Source organism: Ambystoma mexicanum, chromosome 5p (genome assembly GCF_040938575.1).
Source record: "Ambystoma mexicanum isolate Mex_15411 chromosome 5p, UKY_AmexF1_1, whole genome shotgun sequence".
Lineage (NCBI taxonomy): Eukaryota > Metazoa > Chordata > Amphibia > Caudata > Ambystomatidae > Ambystoma > Ambystoma mexicanum.
In genome coordinates, this window is record NC_090930.1 from 1367597327 (window position 1) to 1367611686 (window position 14360).

A 14360-nucleotide genomic window follows, 5' to 3' on the forward strand; every position below is an offset into this window, starting at 1 on the left:
CCGTTGATCAGGAAGACAATTCAGATGATTCGCATTGTCCCATGCAGGATCATCCTTGTGGCCCCGTTCTGGCTGAGACCGACCTGGTTCTCAGACCTTCTTCACCTGGCAACAGACAACACTCTTCACCTGGGTTCAGAGCCGGATCTGCTTTCACAGAACAAGGGGATGGTGTGGCATCACAATCTGGGCTCCCTCAACCTAGCAGCGTGGCTCCTGACCACTACGAATTCGGAAGTCTAAAGATTCCTAAGGAATGTCGCTGCCTGGTGGCTGCAGCTGGGGCGCCCTCCACCAACGCGTCATACACCCGTAAGTGGAAAAGGTTCTGTTCCTGGTGTTTGTAGCAGCTGGGCTTGCAGCCATTGGGGGTGTCCCCTCCACAACTCCTTCCTTACCTTCTGCTGCTGGCGAAGGATGGTCTGGCATTGTCATCCATCAAGGTCCACTTGGCAGCCATCTCAAGGTTCAAGCGGCAGTGTAACTCTACACCTCTGTTCAGTGACAGATTGATTAAACATTTCCTCAAGGGCCTTTTCAGGACTTTTCCCCCGAAGAAGAGGTTTTCTCCGGTCTGGAGTCTCAACTTAGTGCTCGCGGCCCTCATGAAACCACCGTTTGAGCCTATGTCAATGGAGGCCATAACATTTCTCACGTGGAAGGTCATGTTTCTGGTGGCTATTATATCTCCCATGCGAGTTTCAGAACTGCAGGCTCTGGTCATTGACCCTCCAGACCTGCGTTTGATGAAGGACAAAGTTCTCCTATCTACGAATCTCCATTTCATTCCTAAGATTCTGTCGAACTTTCACAAAAATGCTACAATTGCCTTGCCGACTTTTTCCCCTAAGGCTTCCACTCCAGCAGAGAAGGCATTGCATTCCCTGGATGTCAGGAGGGCTTTGAAGTTCTATCTGGACCGGACTAAGTCATTCAGGGCATCTAAACAACTCTTAGCTTTCGGCCCATCCAACAAGGGGAAGCCGATTTCGAAACAAGGCATTTCACGATGGGTGTCGTGTGTTATCATTCTGCCATGAAAAAATCCAATAAACCTTTACAGGCGCCTCGCAGGGCTCACTCTACAATGTCCACTACGTCATTGGCGGCTCTTTGGGCAGACATACCTCTCAGTGACATTTGCCAGGCAGCAACGTGGACAGTACCGCACACGTTCACCAGACACTACTGCCTGAGACAACAACATGCTGAGGATGTGCAAGTTGAGCGTGCTGTGCTTCAACAGTCGTTCCAGTAAGGTAAGCCCTGCATTTTCCGGGGTTTGAGTTTTGCTCATGTTTCCGTTATTGGTCTACTGAGAGTAATATCTTTGTTGTTATTTATGCTGCTTCTTACATCCTGTTTGCTTGTTATGCACAGCCTGGTCTTTTTACTGCTACGTAGTCTATTCACAGCATGTGAATCCATGAAATATCCAATGCTGTAGAAGAGAGTAGTTTCTTACATGTAACTCGATTTCTTCAGCGTTGGTATCTTTCATGGATTCACATACACCCTCCGACCTCTCCCCTTCAGGCAAACCTCCTCTTAAGGTATCCTCCTTGTTTGGAGAGGTTAAAATCTGAAGGGAAGCTGAGGGGGCGTGGCTATATATACTGGACGTCCCATTTGTGCTGCCTAAAGCACCCATAAAGACGTCGATAGGACACTCAAGTTGTCAAGTTTTTCCATCGGAAAACCACTATATTAAAGTTACCAAGGTTTCCCAGCCTGACGATGGGAAATATTCACAGCATGTAAATCCATGAAATATACCAACGCTGGAGAAATGGAGTTACAGGTAAGAAGCTACTCCCTGATTCCCCGGTGGTAACCTCCTACCATGTGGCCAGGGGACAGCAGTGGCTACCTGATCCTGACCCTGTGGGTGGTTATATGAGAGAGGATCACAGGGGAGGGGATAACTATCGGGAAGAAGGGATGATTCAATTGGATGAAATGCTGTATTCCTCCCTTCTTCCTAATAAAGATCCTCTAACACCCAAGTTCTTGAGGGCTTGTAGTCGCCCCACAATTTCCCCTTTTTGTGAAAATCAGAAACCTGTTCCTTTGTCACTCAAGACAAAACTCCATGTATACCTCAAACATTCGCAACCCACCTAAAACATCTTCTGTTGCTGACATCTCTCTCTATGTGAAGTTTTGGAACATCATAACTTTGGAAATTCAATTGCACCTATCTTCAGCTCCCATAATGCCTAAAGTACTGAGACGGAAGAAGAGGAGGGAAGTGTTGATGCAAACTAAGCAAAGTCCAAAGACTAACACGCAGTCTAGTTGTTTCATTCAAACTAAATTGACTGGGACATTTAAAAATGGCAACTGCAGTATCCAGCAAAGCAGTACAGGAGAGAACCGTGGAGGAGAAAACTAGCACATTCATGCGGTATCTAGCGAACACAGTTCACAGACTCCGCTGTAACGGGAAGGAAGGAGAAGCACAGCCGACATACCTGAAGAACCGCGGGAGCACAGGGAAGCCCAGTGGAGGTACGGTCGAGTCAGGAAACAGCGTTCTCCTGTCCAGGCTACAGAACGAAGCCAGCAAGTGAACGCAGAGCTGCAGGATGCGCTGAGGAGATGCCTGCATCGCGTATGAAGCCAATCTAGGAACGAAGCTTCACCGCAGCCCTACGCGATAAGTCAGAGATGCCACAAACTACTGGCATGTCGGCCCAGTGCCATTGGAGACCCTGGGGCGTACCGACAAACAAGTAAGCAAGTGAATGGACTATGTGCGAGTGATATTTTGGGCAATACTCGAAGGCGATTTAAGCACAGGCAAATCCTAATGTTAAATCAATGTTTAAAAGGACGAAGATTTGAATACCCACAAGACAAAGTGCAACAACAAAATCTGAACAATTCCATATGCATGCAATGTCAATGTGGGGGAAAGCTGAAACAAGTGTTACCCTAAGCCAATACATTGGACAGAGCAAAGTAGATGCTGATGTGATATATTAAAAGTAACAGTGAAACCAATAAAGAAGTTCTGGTAAAGGGAATGTCCCAGGCAGTTGAAATCTGGGAAAGATACCTGGCAGGGGAGTTTACCAGGGGATCTAAGAAGGCCATAAATGGAAGCCGTGGCAGTCAAATACATTAGGAATTTTAAAAGGTATAAAGAACTTTAACATTCAGGGAAGATATCTGGCAGGGAAGTACACCAGAGAATCTGAAGAGCCCCATGGAAGTATTCCTGGCAAAGGAGTATACTGGGTAATCCACCAAAGATGAAATGCATACTGGAAGTCCTGGAAGCCAAATTTAGCAAGCGTATTGGGAACTGTGGGACGATACCTTGCAGGGAAGGACACCAGGGGATCTGAAGAACACAAAGGATTCCTGGCAGAGGAGTGTACCAGGCAACCCACCAGCGTTGTAACGAAAAGTTTAACAGTGGTACAAAATACCTGGCAAGGAAATATACCAGGGAATTTGGAAAGTACACCAGCCAAACCTTTACTTTTATAGAACGAGAACCTTGTGAATCCAATATAAAGACATTGTTGTTAAAGAGAAACACTTTTGTCTCAAAGGCATTGTTTGATGTTATGAAAAATATTGTGTGAACAAAAACTTTCTGAATCCAGTGTAAAAGCCTCAAGCAATTCTTGGATAGAAAAAAACTCTTGTGATACTGTGACGGTGTGTTTAGATGTGGTAGACTCACCTGTACCATAATATCTAATGAAGGCATAAACCAGGAAGTCCTACCTGTATAAACAGTGTATGTACTTTCCTCTAATGGCTTGGCTCTCATGTTTTGTTACCTAGGAGATGGTGCCTCGCGGGGAGGAGGGAGAAAAAGACGGTTATGTTTGGGCGTATTGAAAAGGCGTCGTGAAGGGAAGACGCTGTTGTTAGCTTCAGGCTGAAAGAAACAAAGTTGCGCTGTTGCGCGATTTGGCGAAGTTGTGCGTCAGTTTCTACTAAGCGATCGCTGTCGCTTACTCAAGTGGGGAGAAACACCGCACTGAATAGAAGAAGGCAGCAGTGTCCGGAGAGGAACAGCTGATCGCGGGCGTCTTTTGAAGAGGGACGCAGTCGGTGAGGTTGTTTGTCAGTTTCTACAAAGTGATCGTTGTCGCTTACTTGAGAGGGAAGAAACGCAGCGCTGAATCGAAGAAGACAACCAGGTCCGGAAAGAAACAGCTGACCGTGGGGTCTTTTGAAGAGGGACGCAGAAGGCGCTGTTGCGCCGATAAACAAGTGAGATCAAAGAGAAATACGAAAGAGAACACCGATCGATGTGTTGTTCCTAGCGTTTCGTCCTTGAATGAAGGATATCGTTACAGGCTTCAAGAAACTGTAAGTAGAGGAGCCGCCCTGCTTAAGTGCTATTCCAGTGGGAGCCGAGTGCTTGATAAAGACTGTAATATGCGGCTGTGTAGATAAGCAGCAACCTGAAGAGTTTCTTTAAGAGACTGGCCTTAAAGAGAGGGAGAGTGTGACACTGCATCCGGGGTCTATATAAACAGGAGCTAAATTGAAAGGGAAGTTTGAAGGAGTGTTTATAATTTTATGTGAAAAGAATTACCACGTTTAGGAGAGGCTGCATGATCTGTGTGACTGTGTGTTCTGAAGGGAGACTCTCAACCTTAGCCTCTCCAAGCAAACTACAAGATGAGTCATTAAACATGTTTGTGCTAAGCGTAAAACAACCATAGAAGGGAAGACAGAGGAAGAGAGACTAAACAAATTAATGAAAGGAAGACAAGAAAAAGAATAGAACACCGAATGTAGAAAAGGAAAGAGTCGTTTTGAACTGTTTTTACTGAAATAAGGGAAATACCCTCAGATCTCAAAGGATGAAGTCAATGGATGTTAAAGAGACAGATAACTTACCTTAAGCCTGAGGAACTGCCAATCCTGATACCAAGTTTGGAAGGTCCCGCACAAAAGACGTATCCTTTTCTTTAAAACTGCAATGAAAAAAAAGAGCGAAAATACTGTTAATAAAAATATTTGGGTTCTCGTTGAATTCCATACAAACTACTTGTTGGCTCTGACTTTTATTTAAACAATACTGTGGTCAAGCTCTCACAGATACAAAGTAACTTTTGTTTAAAAGAGACACATTTGCCATCCTACTAGAAGTCCAAGGGAGGAGATCCATTTTTTGGAGCAAAGAATTTCTCCTTAGAAAATACTTTTTGCATTTAAATTTGTTATGAACACTTTCCACTAAACATATGACATTTCCTTGCACCCTTAGTTTGTTTCTAGTTTGAGGATCCATTAGAATGTTTTGAAGACCAGGACGGTTTCTAAGTTACTAATTACTTGACACAGACAGATTCTTAATTTACGCTTCTTAAGTAGGGAACCTCCTTCCTTAGAATTGGGCTAGAAAGGCTTTTTTCTAACCCATTTCTGTTGAACAAAATGATTACTAAGGAGAACATTACAACTTTGTACCTGCCTCTCATTTCTGACCCCTCAGGGAGAACAGAGCAGATGACCAACAATTTGCTGGTTACGCGGGTGCCTGAGCTGCCAGGGCTGTCACCAATCAGACCCTGTATTTTTGTATCATTCTCTGCAACTTGGAATGCTTTGCTCTGGCCGGCAAGTAGGTCGCAGAGGGTATCCGGGCTCACTCCACCTGAGGGTTAGCCGCCACCTCGGCTCTGCAATGCAGATTGCCTGTTCTGGATATTTGCCATGCAGCTACGAGGGCATCCTTGCACATGTTTGCTAAGCATTACTGCTTGGATTCTATGTCTGGTCAGGATGCTAGATTTGGTAGTTCTGTCCTTCAGAGTTTTCTGGTATTAGATGATGTCCTTGCTACCCTCCCTCCCTCCAGGTCATCTTACTGCTTTGGGAGCCTATCATAGATGAGAAAACTGTGGTACAAATGTCCATCAGAAAGAACATTACAAAGGTTAGTAATTTGTTGCTCTGATCTCCTCCCCTGCCTATCTAGTTCCCACCCAACACTCTCTCCTACTCCTCTTCAGCTAGAAACCTCTGTCATCTATGAGTCTTCTTACACTTTCTCTAATTTCATCTCCAAAACTTCAACAGCGGCTTGCCTCAACGTCCTAAATATTAGGAAATCGGACACATTCTTCGGTTCAACACCGCTATATAGCTCTTAATCACTCTTGTCTTCTCTAAACTGGACTACTGTGAGAACATACTCTTTGATCCCTCCAACTATGTTTTCAGTCCTCTTGACAAGATCATTAACTTCGCTACCAGGACTGTTTGAACTAGCTCACAAATATTTTTTTAAATGTTTAGAAATGCACCAAGGATATGTTGCGCTAATTATGGGGGAAAACAGGACGTTTGTACTAGTCACATTGGAGATCTGTTGATACTTGTTTGGCTTAATTTTGAGGTTTAGAATGTATGGTTTTTACTGTGGGTTTTACTTTTTGGAAATAAGAAACATCCATTCCGTCCATTGCAGTCCTCTATGGAGCTGTATCCTGATCTACTTTCTGACCCAGGATGTCACTCTTTGCACTTTCTGTTGGCAACAACTGGTCTTTGTTGAACGTTACTTCTGTATCCCTCTTTGGTGGAATCCATGTTGGCCAAACATACACAGCAGATTGCTTGCATGAAAGTACCAAACCACATCTGATTATGCAGTATTTGTTTCAGTTCAGTTATCATTGATATTGGTCACACTAAATGAAATACTTATCCACCATTGTCACTTTATGCATTTGTTCCAAGTGAACTGTGATTTGAAAATCGGAGGCAAGCGGATCATTAAAGCTTGGATGCCATGTATTTTTCATGTGATCTTAACATTTTGATTTATATTAAACTCCATTTTATTTCTCTCAATTTCTAGGATTTGATGAAAACATTGATTCACTGGGAGAGCTCATACTTCAGGAATCTTTTCAGGTCTGGGATCCTAAGACTCTAATCCGAAAGGGAAGAGAGAGGCATCTCTTCCTCTTCGAGATGGCAATGGTGTTGAGTAAAGAAGTAAAAGATTCCAGTGGAAAAAACAAGTACATTTACAAGAGCAAACTCATTGTAAGTAAAACAGTACAGAACAATGTATGTTATATATGTTATAGAGCTTTTCTACTGCAGCAAGTCACTGCCGTTTTGGTATCGGAGTTCATAGGCTTTGTGTTTTGTGCCCAGCCTGAGGCTCCAGGCCTGATCTAGGAAGAAAAAGGTCATTTAGAAGGAGAAGGAGAGATTGGAAAGGGAAGACTGTAGGGTTCAATAGAGGACTAATGTAAATGTTATAGCAGTGTAATAGTGATTTATTTGGAATTGTTATCAATTAGCATGATGCAGATTATTTAAACTATTCCTGCAGTAAAATGGTGCATTTGGTGTGTTTGGGTCCAGAGATGTGCTCAAGTTTATCTTGTTGGCAATCGGATGCATCTTAAATGTTTTAAAGGATTGTGTCCTCCCACAGATTCCTTATCTTGGATATATTCTGCGGCAGCAGCAAAACTTTGTATATCTTTCACCACCAGGGGTGCCGTGCAGCTTTGGCATCGAGAACCCTTCAAAACTCAGCCTCGGGACCGGACGTGATGTCGATCCAAATAGCTGGCACTGTGCCCCTTGACCTCAGTTCCTTTTTTCTGGATGCTCAGCAGACACTGATCGGATCACATCTCAGAAATACTGCGCTTTTCTGAAATACTCCCAAACCCCATTAAAATATTGATGCTGATTCCCTCAGGCTTTACGCGTTGAGGTTTGCGATGCTTAATTGATTATCAGAGATCCTCACAGGGTATGCTTGTGGCCTTGAAGGAGAGGTCTTCAAAATCTAAGCTTGGAAGATCTTCCTCCAAGTCTCAAATAGCTGTGACTTTGAAGGTGCGTTCACCTGATGAAAAAGAGGTTGAGTCGACCAATCAACTTATAGAGAAATTCAAAAGAAAGTCGAGAAAACATTAGAGGTTGCACCCCTGGAGGAACTCCCATCACTAATCTTTATCTTTGATCAAAAAAAGAGAAGGAGGACCTAGTTTTTAGAATCCTCGCCAGAAAAGCAGGTCGGTTTCCTGACAATCCTCATCGTTGAAGAAATGCGAACAATTCAGGCAGAAAATGCTTTAGGTTTTTGAAAAAGATGTCCCTTCAACCTCCTTCGGAGTCGAAGGTGAAGGCGGGTCAGAGTCCACTGCTTCTACTAAAGCCTGCAAGACTTTAGTAAAACCTTATCCTGTGCACCAAAAGGCCTGATTTCCATCCCACAGAAACCTACAACGAGACCCCATCGACATTGTGGGCGTGTCCATATCAACGCTCTTCGACTGCAGTGCCTTCTTCGAGAGGCCCATTAGCGTCGAAGCTCAAAGACATTTTGGTGCCGTTATATGTGCCGAGGTCGAGGAGGGGCTTATTGTCCTCTTTTGAGGGATTTATTGATGATGAGGGGAAGGAAATAACTTTTGGGCTAGAACCTATGAAGCTAAACACATATACCTAAAAAGGGTTTCTCAGAAGAGGCCATGATTGAGGATGTAGGTGCAGATCCCCAAGAGGCAAGTGGTCTGGACACTTCCTTTGAACAGGTGACTGAAGCCCTGGGGTAGGTGGGGACTGTTAGGGAGAATTCTCTGTTTAGGCTGAATTTCCTAACCTAGTGAGTCCCCCAGCAGCGTTGCTGGATTTCTGGAGTTTGTTTTTTTCTCCTGCCAAGAGTGAGACTTTTTTTTCCCACTCTTGGACATGATTTATGGTTTTCCTTTGAATGTTAATGTGTTTCATGGGCTATGGGGTATTTTACTCCATAGGGTCTCATATGTTTTTGTATGTGTGTTACACAGCACCCTCCGTGCAGTAACACTGGGGTCTCATAGTGACCCCCCACCATAGACTCCATACCCTGGGACCGACTACTGTCTCCCAGGGCATGTAAAGTCACCATTGGCTTTACTAGTCCCAAATTACTAACAGAACCAGTACAAACCATCATATTGTGGACATACTGGTAGGGGCAATTCGATTGCCCCTGGGTCTGTTATTCGAGGGGGCACTGTCCTGTCCCCCCTCGTCGAGTTTTGGCTGGTGGCAGTAGATACTACTTTTTATATTCAACCGCGAATATATCTCTGGGATTTTCCCATTGTTCGAGGCTAATACTTTTTAACATAGCCTCTAACATACCGCCGGTTTATTTATTTAATATTAATTCACCGGTTGGTATTTTCTGCCAGAACTCGGTTTTAAAATGGCATTTGTGTTCGCCTCTCTAACTCCAAACCAAAGGTGGAGCCCTTTGTTCCACGTTTTGGAGGGCTTCTCCACAGAAGCCTCCAAAAGTGGTGCCACTCTGTCTGGGTACCACAGGGGGTGCGGGAGGGGGTTTAGGCACCCTGGACTGAGTTACCTTGGTAACTTAAGTCGCACTCTTGTGTGATTGGCCCAAGTGGGGAGCCGGCCGGCTCACCACTTAGCATGTTTGATTGACAGCTAGACTGAGTGAATGGGGTTGTGATGCATAAAAGCAGGGCTTTTGGGACTGGAACTTCAGAAGTCGCCACAGGACCTGAAAATCCGATGGGGAGAAGCTGAGCCGGCCTGCTACTACGACACCACCGGTGGAGCCCTGCTGAACCGACTCACCACTTCCCAACGACAGAGGAGATCTCCCGGCTGGAGAGTCTCCTTCCCCTGACTAGTGGGCACAACCCGTTTACCTTCCTTTCTCGCATCCCAGGACGTCTTGTGGTCGAATTGCCCGTGCCAAGCACCCCGGCAACCGGATAGCCACTTACCACTGAACCGCGAATAAAAGGACCGGTCCTTTTAATTGAGAACTCTGCGGCTGATTTCTTCCCTGGCAGTGCAACAGACTCCTGCTTTCCTCCTCGACGAGATCCTCTCTTCCTCCGGACGAAGCATCGACTTGCACCCGCTGCCAGGAACAACTGCCCCCGCTGGAGCGTTCTCACTATTTTAAGGTACCGTGTCCGCCAGGCCTCCCTTTCTAAAGATTGCTGCAGGGTAACAATAATCCCTTAACCTTCTGGACTGGGCTGGCCGCCTTGACCATCTAACTGGTCCCTTTCTTTTTGGTCCAACTCTTTCTGAACTTATTGCGAGACTTTTGGGCACTTTGAACTGTGTGACCTTGGACACATTTCGACCGGAGCCTCTTAAAGTGGGTCCGGCCTTGTTAACTTTGACTTTACGGTTTTAACCTACCTTCTTCTCCAACTGTGTTCTCCCGAAAGCGTTGGGATCTGTTTCTATCTTTGCTCTGCCTTTCTCTCCCTTTTAAACCTATTGATTAGAGTGCCATCTTCGTTAAGCGCTCACCGCTGTCTGAAAATAAGTGTTGCTTTACTTAAGACTTGTCTAACTAATCGTTGAAGGGAGTGTATATCTTTTAGTGACCGTGTTTTTGAACTGCTTGATATTAGTGCCAGTGTGTTTTACTAGATGTGTTTTTAAATAAATAATTATATCTCTTTTACACCAAGCTCTGGTCAGTGTTTGCTTGTTCTACTGTGTTCTTGTGACCTATTGTGAATACTCTGTATACTGCCTAACTCTTCTTGAGAGAAGTCTGACTGCTCAGCCACAGCTACCAGGTAAATCTGGGTGGTACAGACTGCTACCAATTGGGTTTACTGACAACCACCTGTAGTCTTAAATCTTTTGCAGTGGTCCCAGAGGGAACTGCACAGGTTTCTGCCTAACGGGGACCTAGGAACAAGATGGTGACAGAAAATAATTTGGAGATATTCTGACGGGACCCAGTAAGATAACCAGTTTTACCTGTCCTTGCAGCCTTAATGGACCCCTGCTTGGCGCCAGCAATAAGAGATGATCTCTTAAAAAAATACATGCCTACATCCTCGGACTCACAAAGCACCCTTGCCCTGATAGTCTGGTGGTCCATGCTGCCACACCAGGGACCAAATTGCCTACCCATCTTTGCCCCCAAATAGAGATAAGTAGGTGGATACCTCGGCAAAAATGTTTTTGCTCCAGGGAGCATGGCAGCCGAAGCAGTGAAATTCTCCTGCGCCTTGACCAAGTATATCCACGCTTTCTCGATGGTCATTGAAGCGGCCCCAGAGGAAATGAAGAACCGATTTCCTAAACGTTTTCTCTGACTGGTAAGAAGCAATGTGCCAGGTTCTGCAATCAGGCTTGGGCACCTTGTACTGGCTAGGCAGAATGATGGGCACTAGTTTGGTGTTGAGGCACTTTTTATGATGAAGAAAGTCTGGATTTGTTCCAGTTGCTCAAGGCAGGTTACTGGATAAGCCCTTTGATAGCCATAATCTCTTTGGTTCAAAAGCTGACAACAGTCTCAAGAAGTTGCAATCTTCCAATGTGGCAGCAAAGTCCCTCAGTGCATCAATTCCCCAGCACCCAGTATATCCGTCCTCATCCTGAAAAACTAAAACATTTTGTTACTATGGATCTTTTAGTGAAAGAGGGAGAGGACAGTCTGCCTCAAGGAATAGGAGATTCCCCGGGGCTACAGGAGGTAGAGGTGGGAAGGCAAATCAGTCCTCCACGGTTCCTTCTGTCAAATCATGCTCAGAAGTGGAACCAACACCATCCTAATCACACCTTGCATACCTGTCCAGTGAAGGGCGTCTGACCCAATAGTACGAAGAATGGCAAAACATTACTTCAGGGGCGTGGGTCAGGCAGACAGTCTTGCTGGAGTGCTGTCTTCCATTCATAAGACGTTGCTATCTGGCCCCCTCCCATACTGAGACCAAAACCTACAGACCTGCTACTCCAACTGGGGACTGCTAGAGGAAGGTACAATAGAGCTAGTACCTCTGGTGCAGAGGAATCAATGGTGGTACTCCCACTATTCCCTTATTCCAAAAAAGGGCAGCAGACTGCAACCCATCCTGGACATGAGGTGCTCGAACAAGTTGCTAAAAAGGACAAATTCCAGATGGTAATTCTTTCGCAGATCCTCCAGCCTCTAGAGCTTCAGGATTGGCTGGTGTTATTGGACCTTCTGGAAACTAACTTCCATGTGCCGATACACGTCAAGCACAGGAATTACCTGGGATTTGTGCTCGGCAATACATACTACCAATGCAACATACTGCCATTCAGGTTAACCTTTGATGAGGATCTTCAGCAAGCTGTTGTTGGTAATGGCAGCCAGTCTGAGAAGGGTGGGAATTCACGTCTTCACTTACTTGGACAACTGGCTAATCCGGGCCCGCTTGCAACAGCTTGCCTGGGATCCACCTGAGCCACGTCTGCCACTTTCTGAACCAGCTGGGCTTCTCCTTCAACTTCAAGAAGTCCCAGATGACACATCCACAAACTCTTCAGTACATCCGGGTCATCCTGAGCTCATCCAAGGGGAAGGTACTCCCTGCCCCCAAAGACAGCTGCCAACATCCAGCTGATGGTCTTCATATTCCAATGGACCCAAGCTTTACCGGCCATCATGTACTTTCTAAGGTTGCTGTATCTCATGGCATCCCATCATTTTTCTGGTGGCAGAGAACAGACTGAGATTGAGGTCCCTTCAGATCCCAGTGGTCACAGTTCTTGGGCAACATGACGGATATGTTGCCGGTCCCGACCAGAGCCCCACAGGACCTCCTTTGGTGGTCCAGCAAGGAGAACTTTGTGGGGGGAGAACCATTTTGATAACCTTGGCTGCAAGTGACAATAGACAGATGCCTTGCTGAAGTGATGGGGTGAACACATGAACGAATCTGCAGTGAGTGGACAACGGTCCCCAGCAGAAAGACTACACATAAACCTATTTGAGTTGAAGGAGATCAGACTGCTTCTGATGGCCTCGATACAGGGGACCAACCTGATCATGACGGACAACAGTGTCCATGTACTACCTCAACAAGAGAGGGGCTGTAGGCTTACTACCACTGTGAAGAGAGGCTGCTTTTGGGCATCACAAAGGAAAATCTCCATGTCAGCAATTCATCTGTCCGGTAAAGAGAACACAAAGGGGATGCCCTGACCAGGTAGTTCTGGGCTTCCATGAGTGGGAGTTATGCCAGAGAGGTCCTTATTGAGATCTTCACCCTCTCTGAACCCCTCAAGTAGATCTGAATGCATCGGCTCTAAAAAGAATTGCGAGCTGTTCTTCTCTAGGGAATTTCCCCCGAGAGCAGCACTGGGGGACGCATTGATTGTGGACTGGAATTTTCCACTTCTATATGCATTCCTACCGATTCCTGTCATACCACATGCCTTCAGGAGAAGGAGTACGTTTGGCACAACTTTGAGAAGGTGATACCTGGACCTTCTGGACTTATGTTATATGTACAGCGCTTGAGCTAAATCGCTATATAAATAACAAATAATTATCTTCTGTAAGACGTCATGGAGGTGTTGGTCTCAGCAAGCAGGCCAGCAACAAAGGCTCTTTACCGCTGCTGGTTGGAAGAGATTTTGCAGCTTGTGTAGAGCGAATACATTGGATCCTTTATCATGTGACATTGTTGAAGCAAGACATAAATTAGTTTACAAAAATGTATCAGCAGTTTGCGAATTAAAATAATCTTGATTAGCAAAGAAACCCATTTCATTAGTAATGTTATAATAATATTCCTATTGTCACCAGAAGTTATTTGTACATAAAATGAGCATCAATATAGCATTTTTGTGTACCGATGAAGTAAAATATTAGAGAGAGGAGTCCAGCCTTGGAAATTCTTTAAAATTCCGCTTGACCTGCAGGTTGAGTAATTTAGTTTACCTACACGACTGAAGAGAAATGCACTCGACCCATTGAAACGGACGACTAAAAATGTAAATGCGCTTTCTGTAAAATGGTGCATGTCGCCCTAAACCCACTTTGTTTGGCGCACTGCTGTCACCCAAAGTCCAGCCCTGCACAGTGAAACGTTTATTTGCTATTTACCGCAAACAAACTAAATGTTCAAGGTTTCGAACATCCCCTGCAAGTGTTACTTGACCTTCATAAAATCTACTGGACTGTGCAAGTGGGCGAATAGACTTCGCAAGCCCTGGATGAGTGTCTGTAAAACGTAAAAAGGTTTGCTGCATGAATGGACACAAAGAAACAAAATGGATATGATATAAAAGGCTCTAAAACAGTTTTACCAGCTCTGTCCCGCAGGTGCTGAGAAATAATGCAATCCTAGAGCAAAGCAAGCTCTGGAGGCTAACTTAAGTGTTCTGATATTGCAGTCGATCTCTGGATGTACATACCAAATGTAACTATTGAATTCTCCCTTTACTCACTTCCCCCAGAGACTCAATGTTACCCGAGCCCTAGTTCTATCTAGGCTTGACTATTGCAATAGCCTTCGCCTGAATCTACTTTCCTCCACTTTAAGACCCCTCCAGCGAACTCAGAATAGGCCAGCAAGACTTATTTTTGGCCTTAAGCCCAGGGA

The 14360-nt window shown here is 45.1% G+C and overlaps 1 protein-coding gene across 1 annotated transcript in view; it reads left to right on the plus strand.

The window, feature by feature from the left end:
• Positions 1-14360, plus strand: part of TRIO (trio Rho guanine nucleotide exchange factor) — a 3834156-nt gene that overhangs the window by 3203295 nt on the left and 616501 nt on the right. The window contains exon 30 of the mRNA XM_069613780.1: positions 6842-7032. Within this exon, the coding sequence (XP_069469881.1) occupies positions 6842-7032 (191 nt within the window). The remainder of the gene's footprint in view (positions 1-6841; positions 7033-14360) is intronic.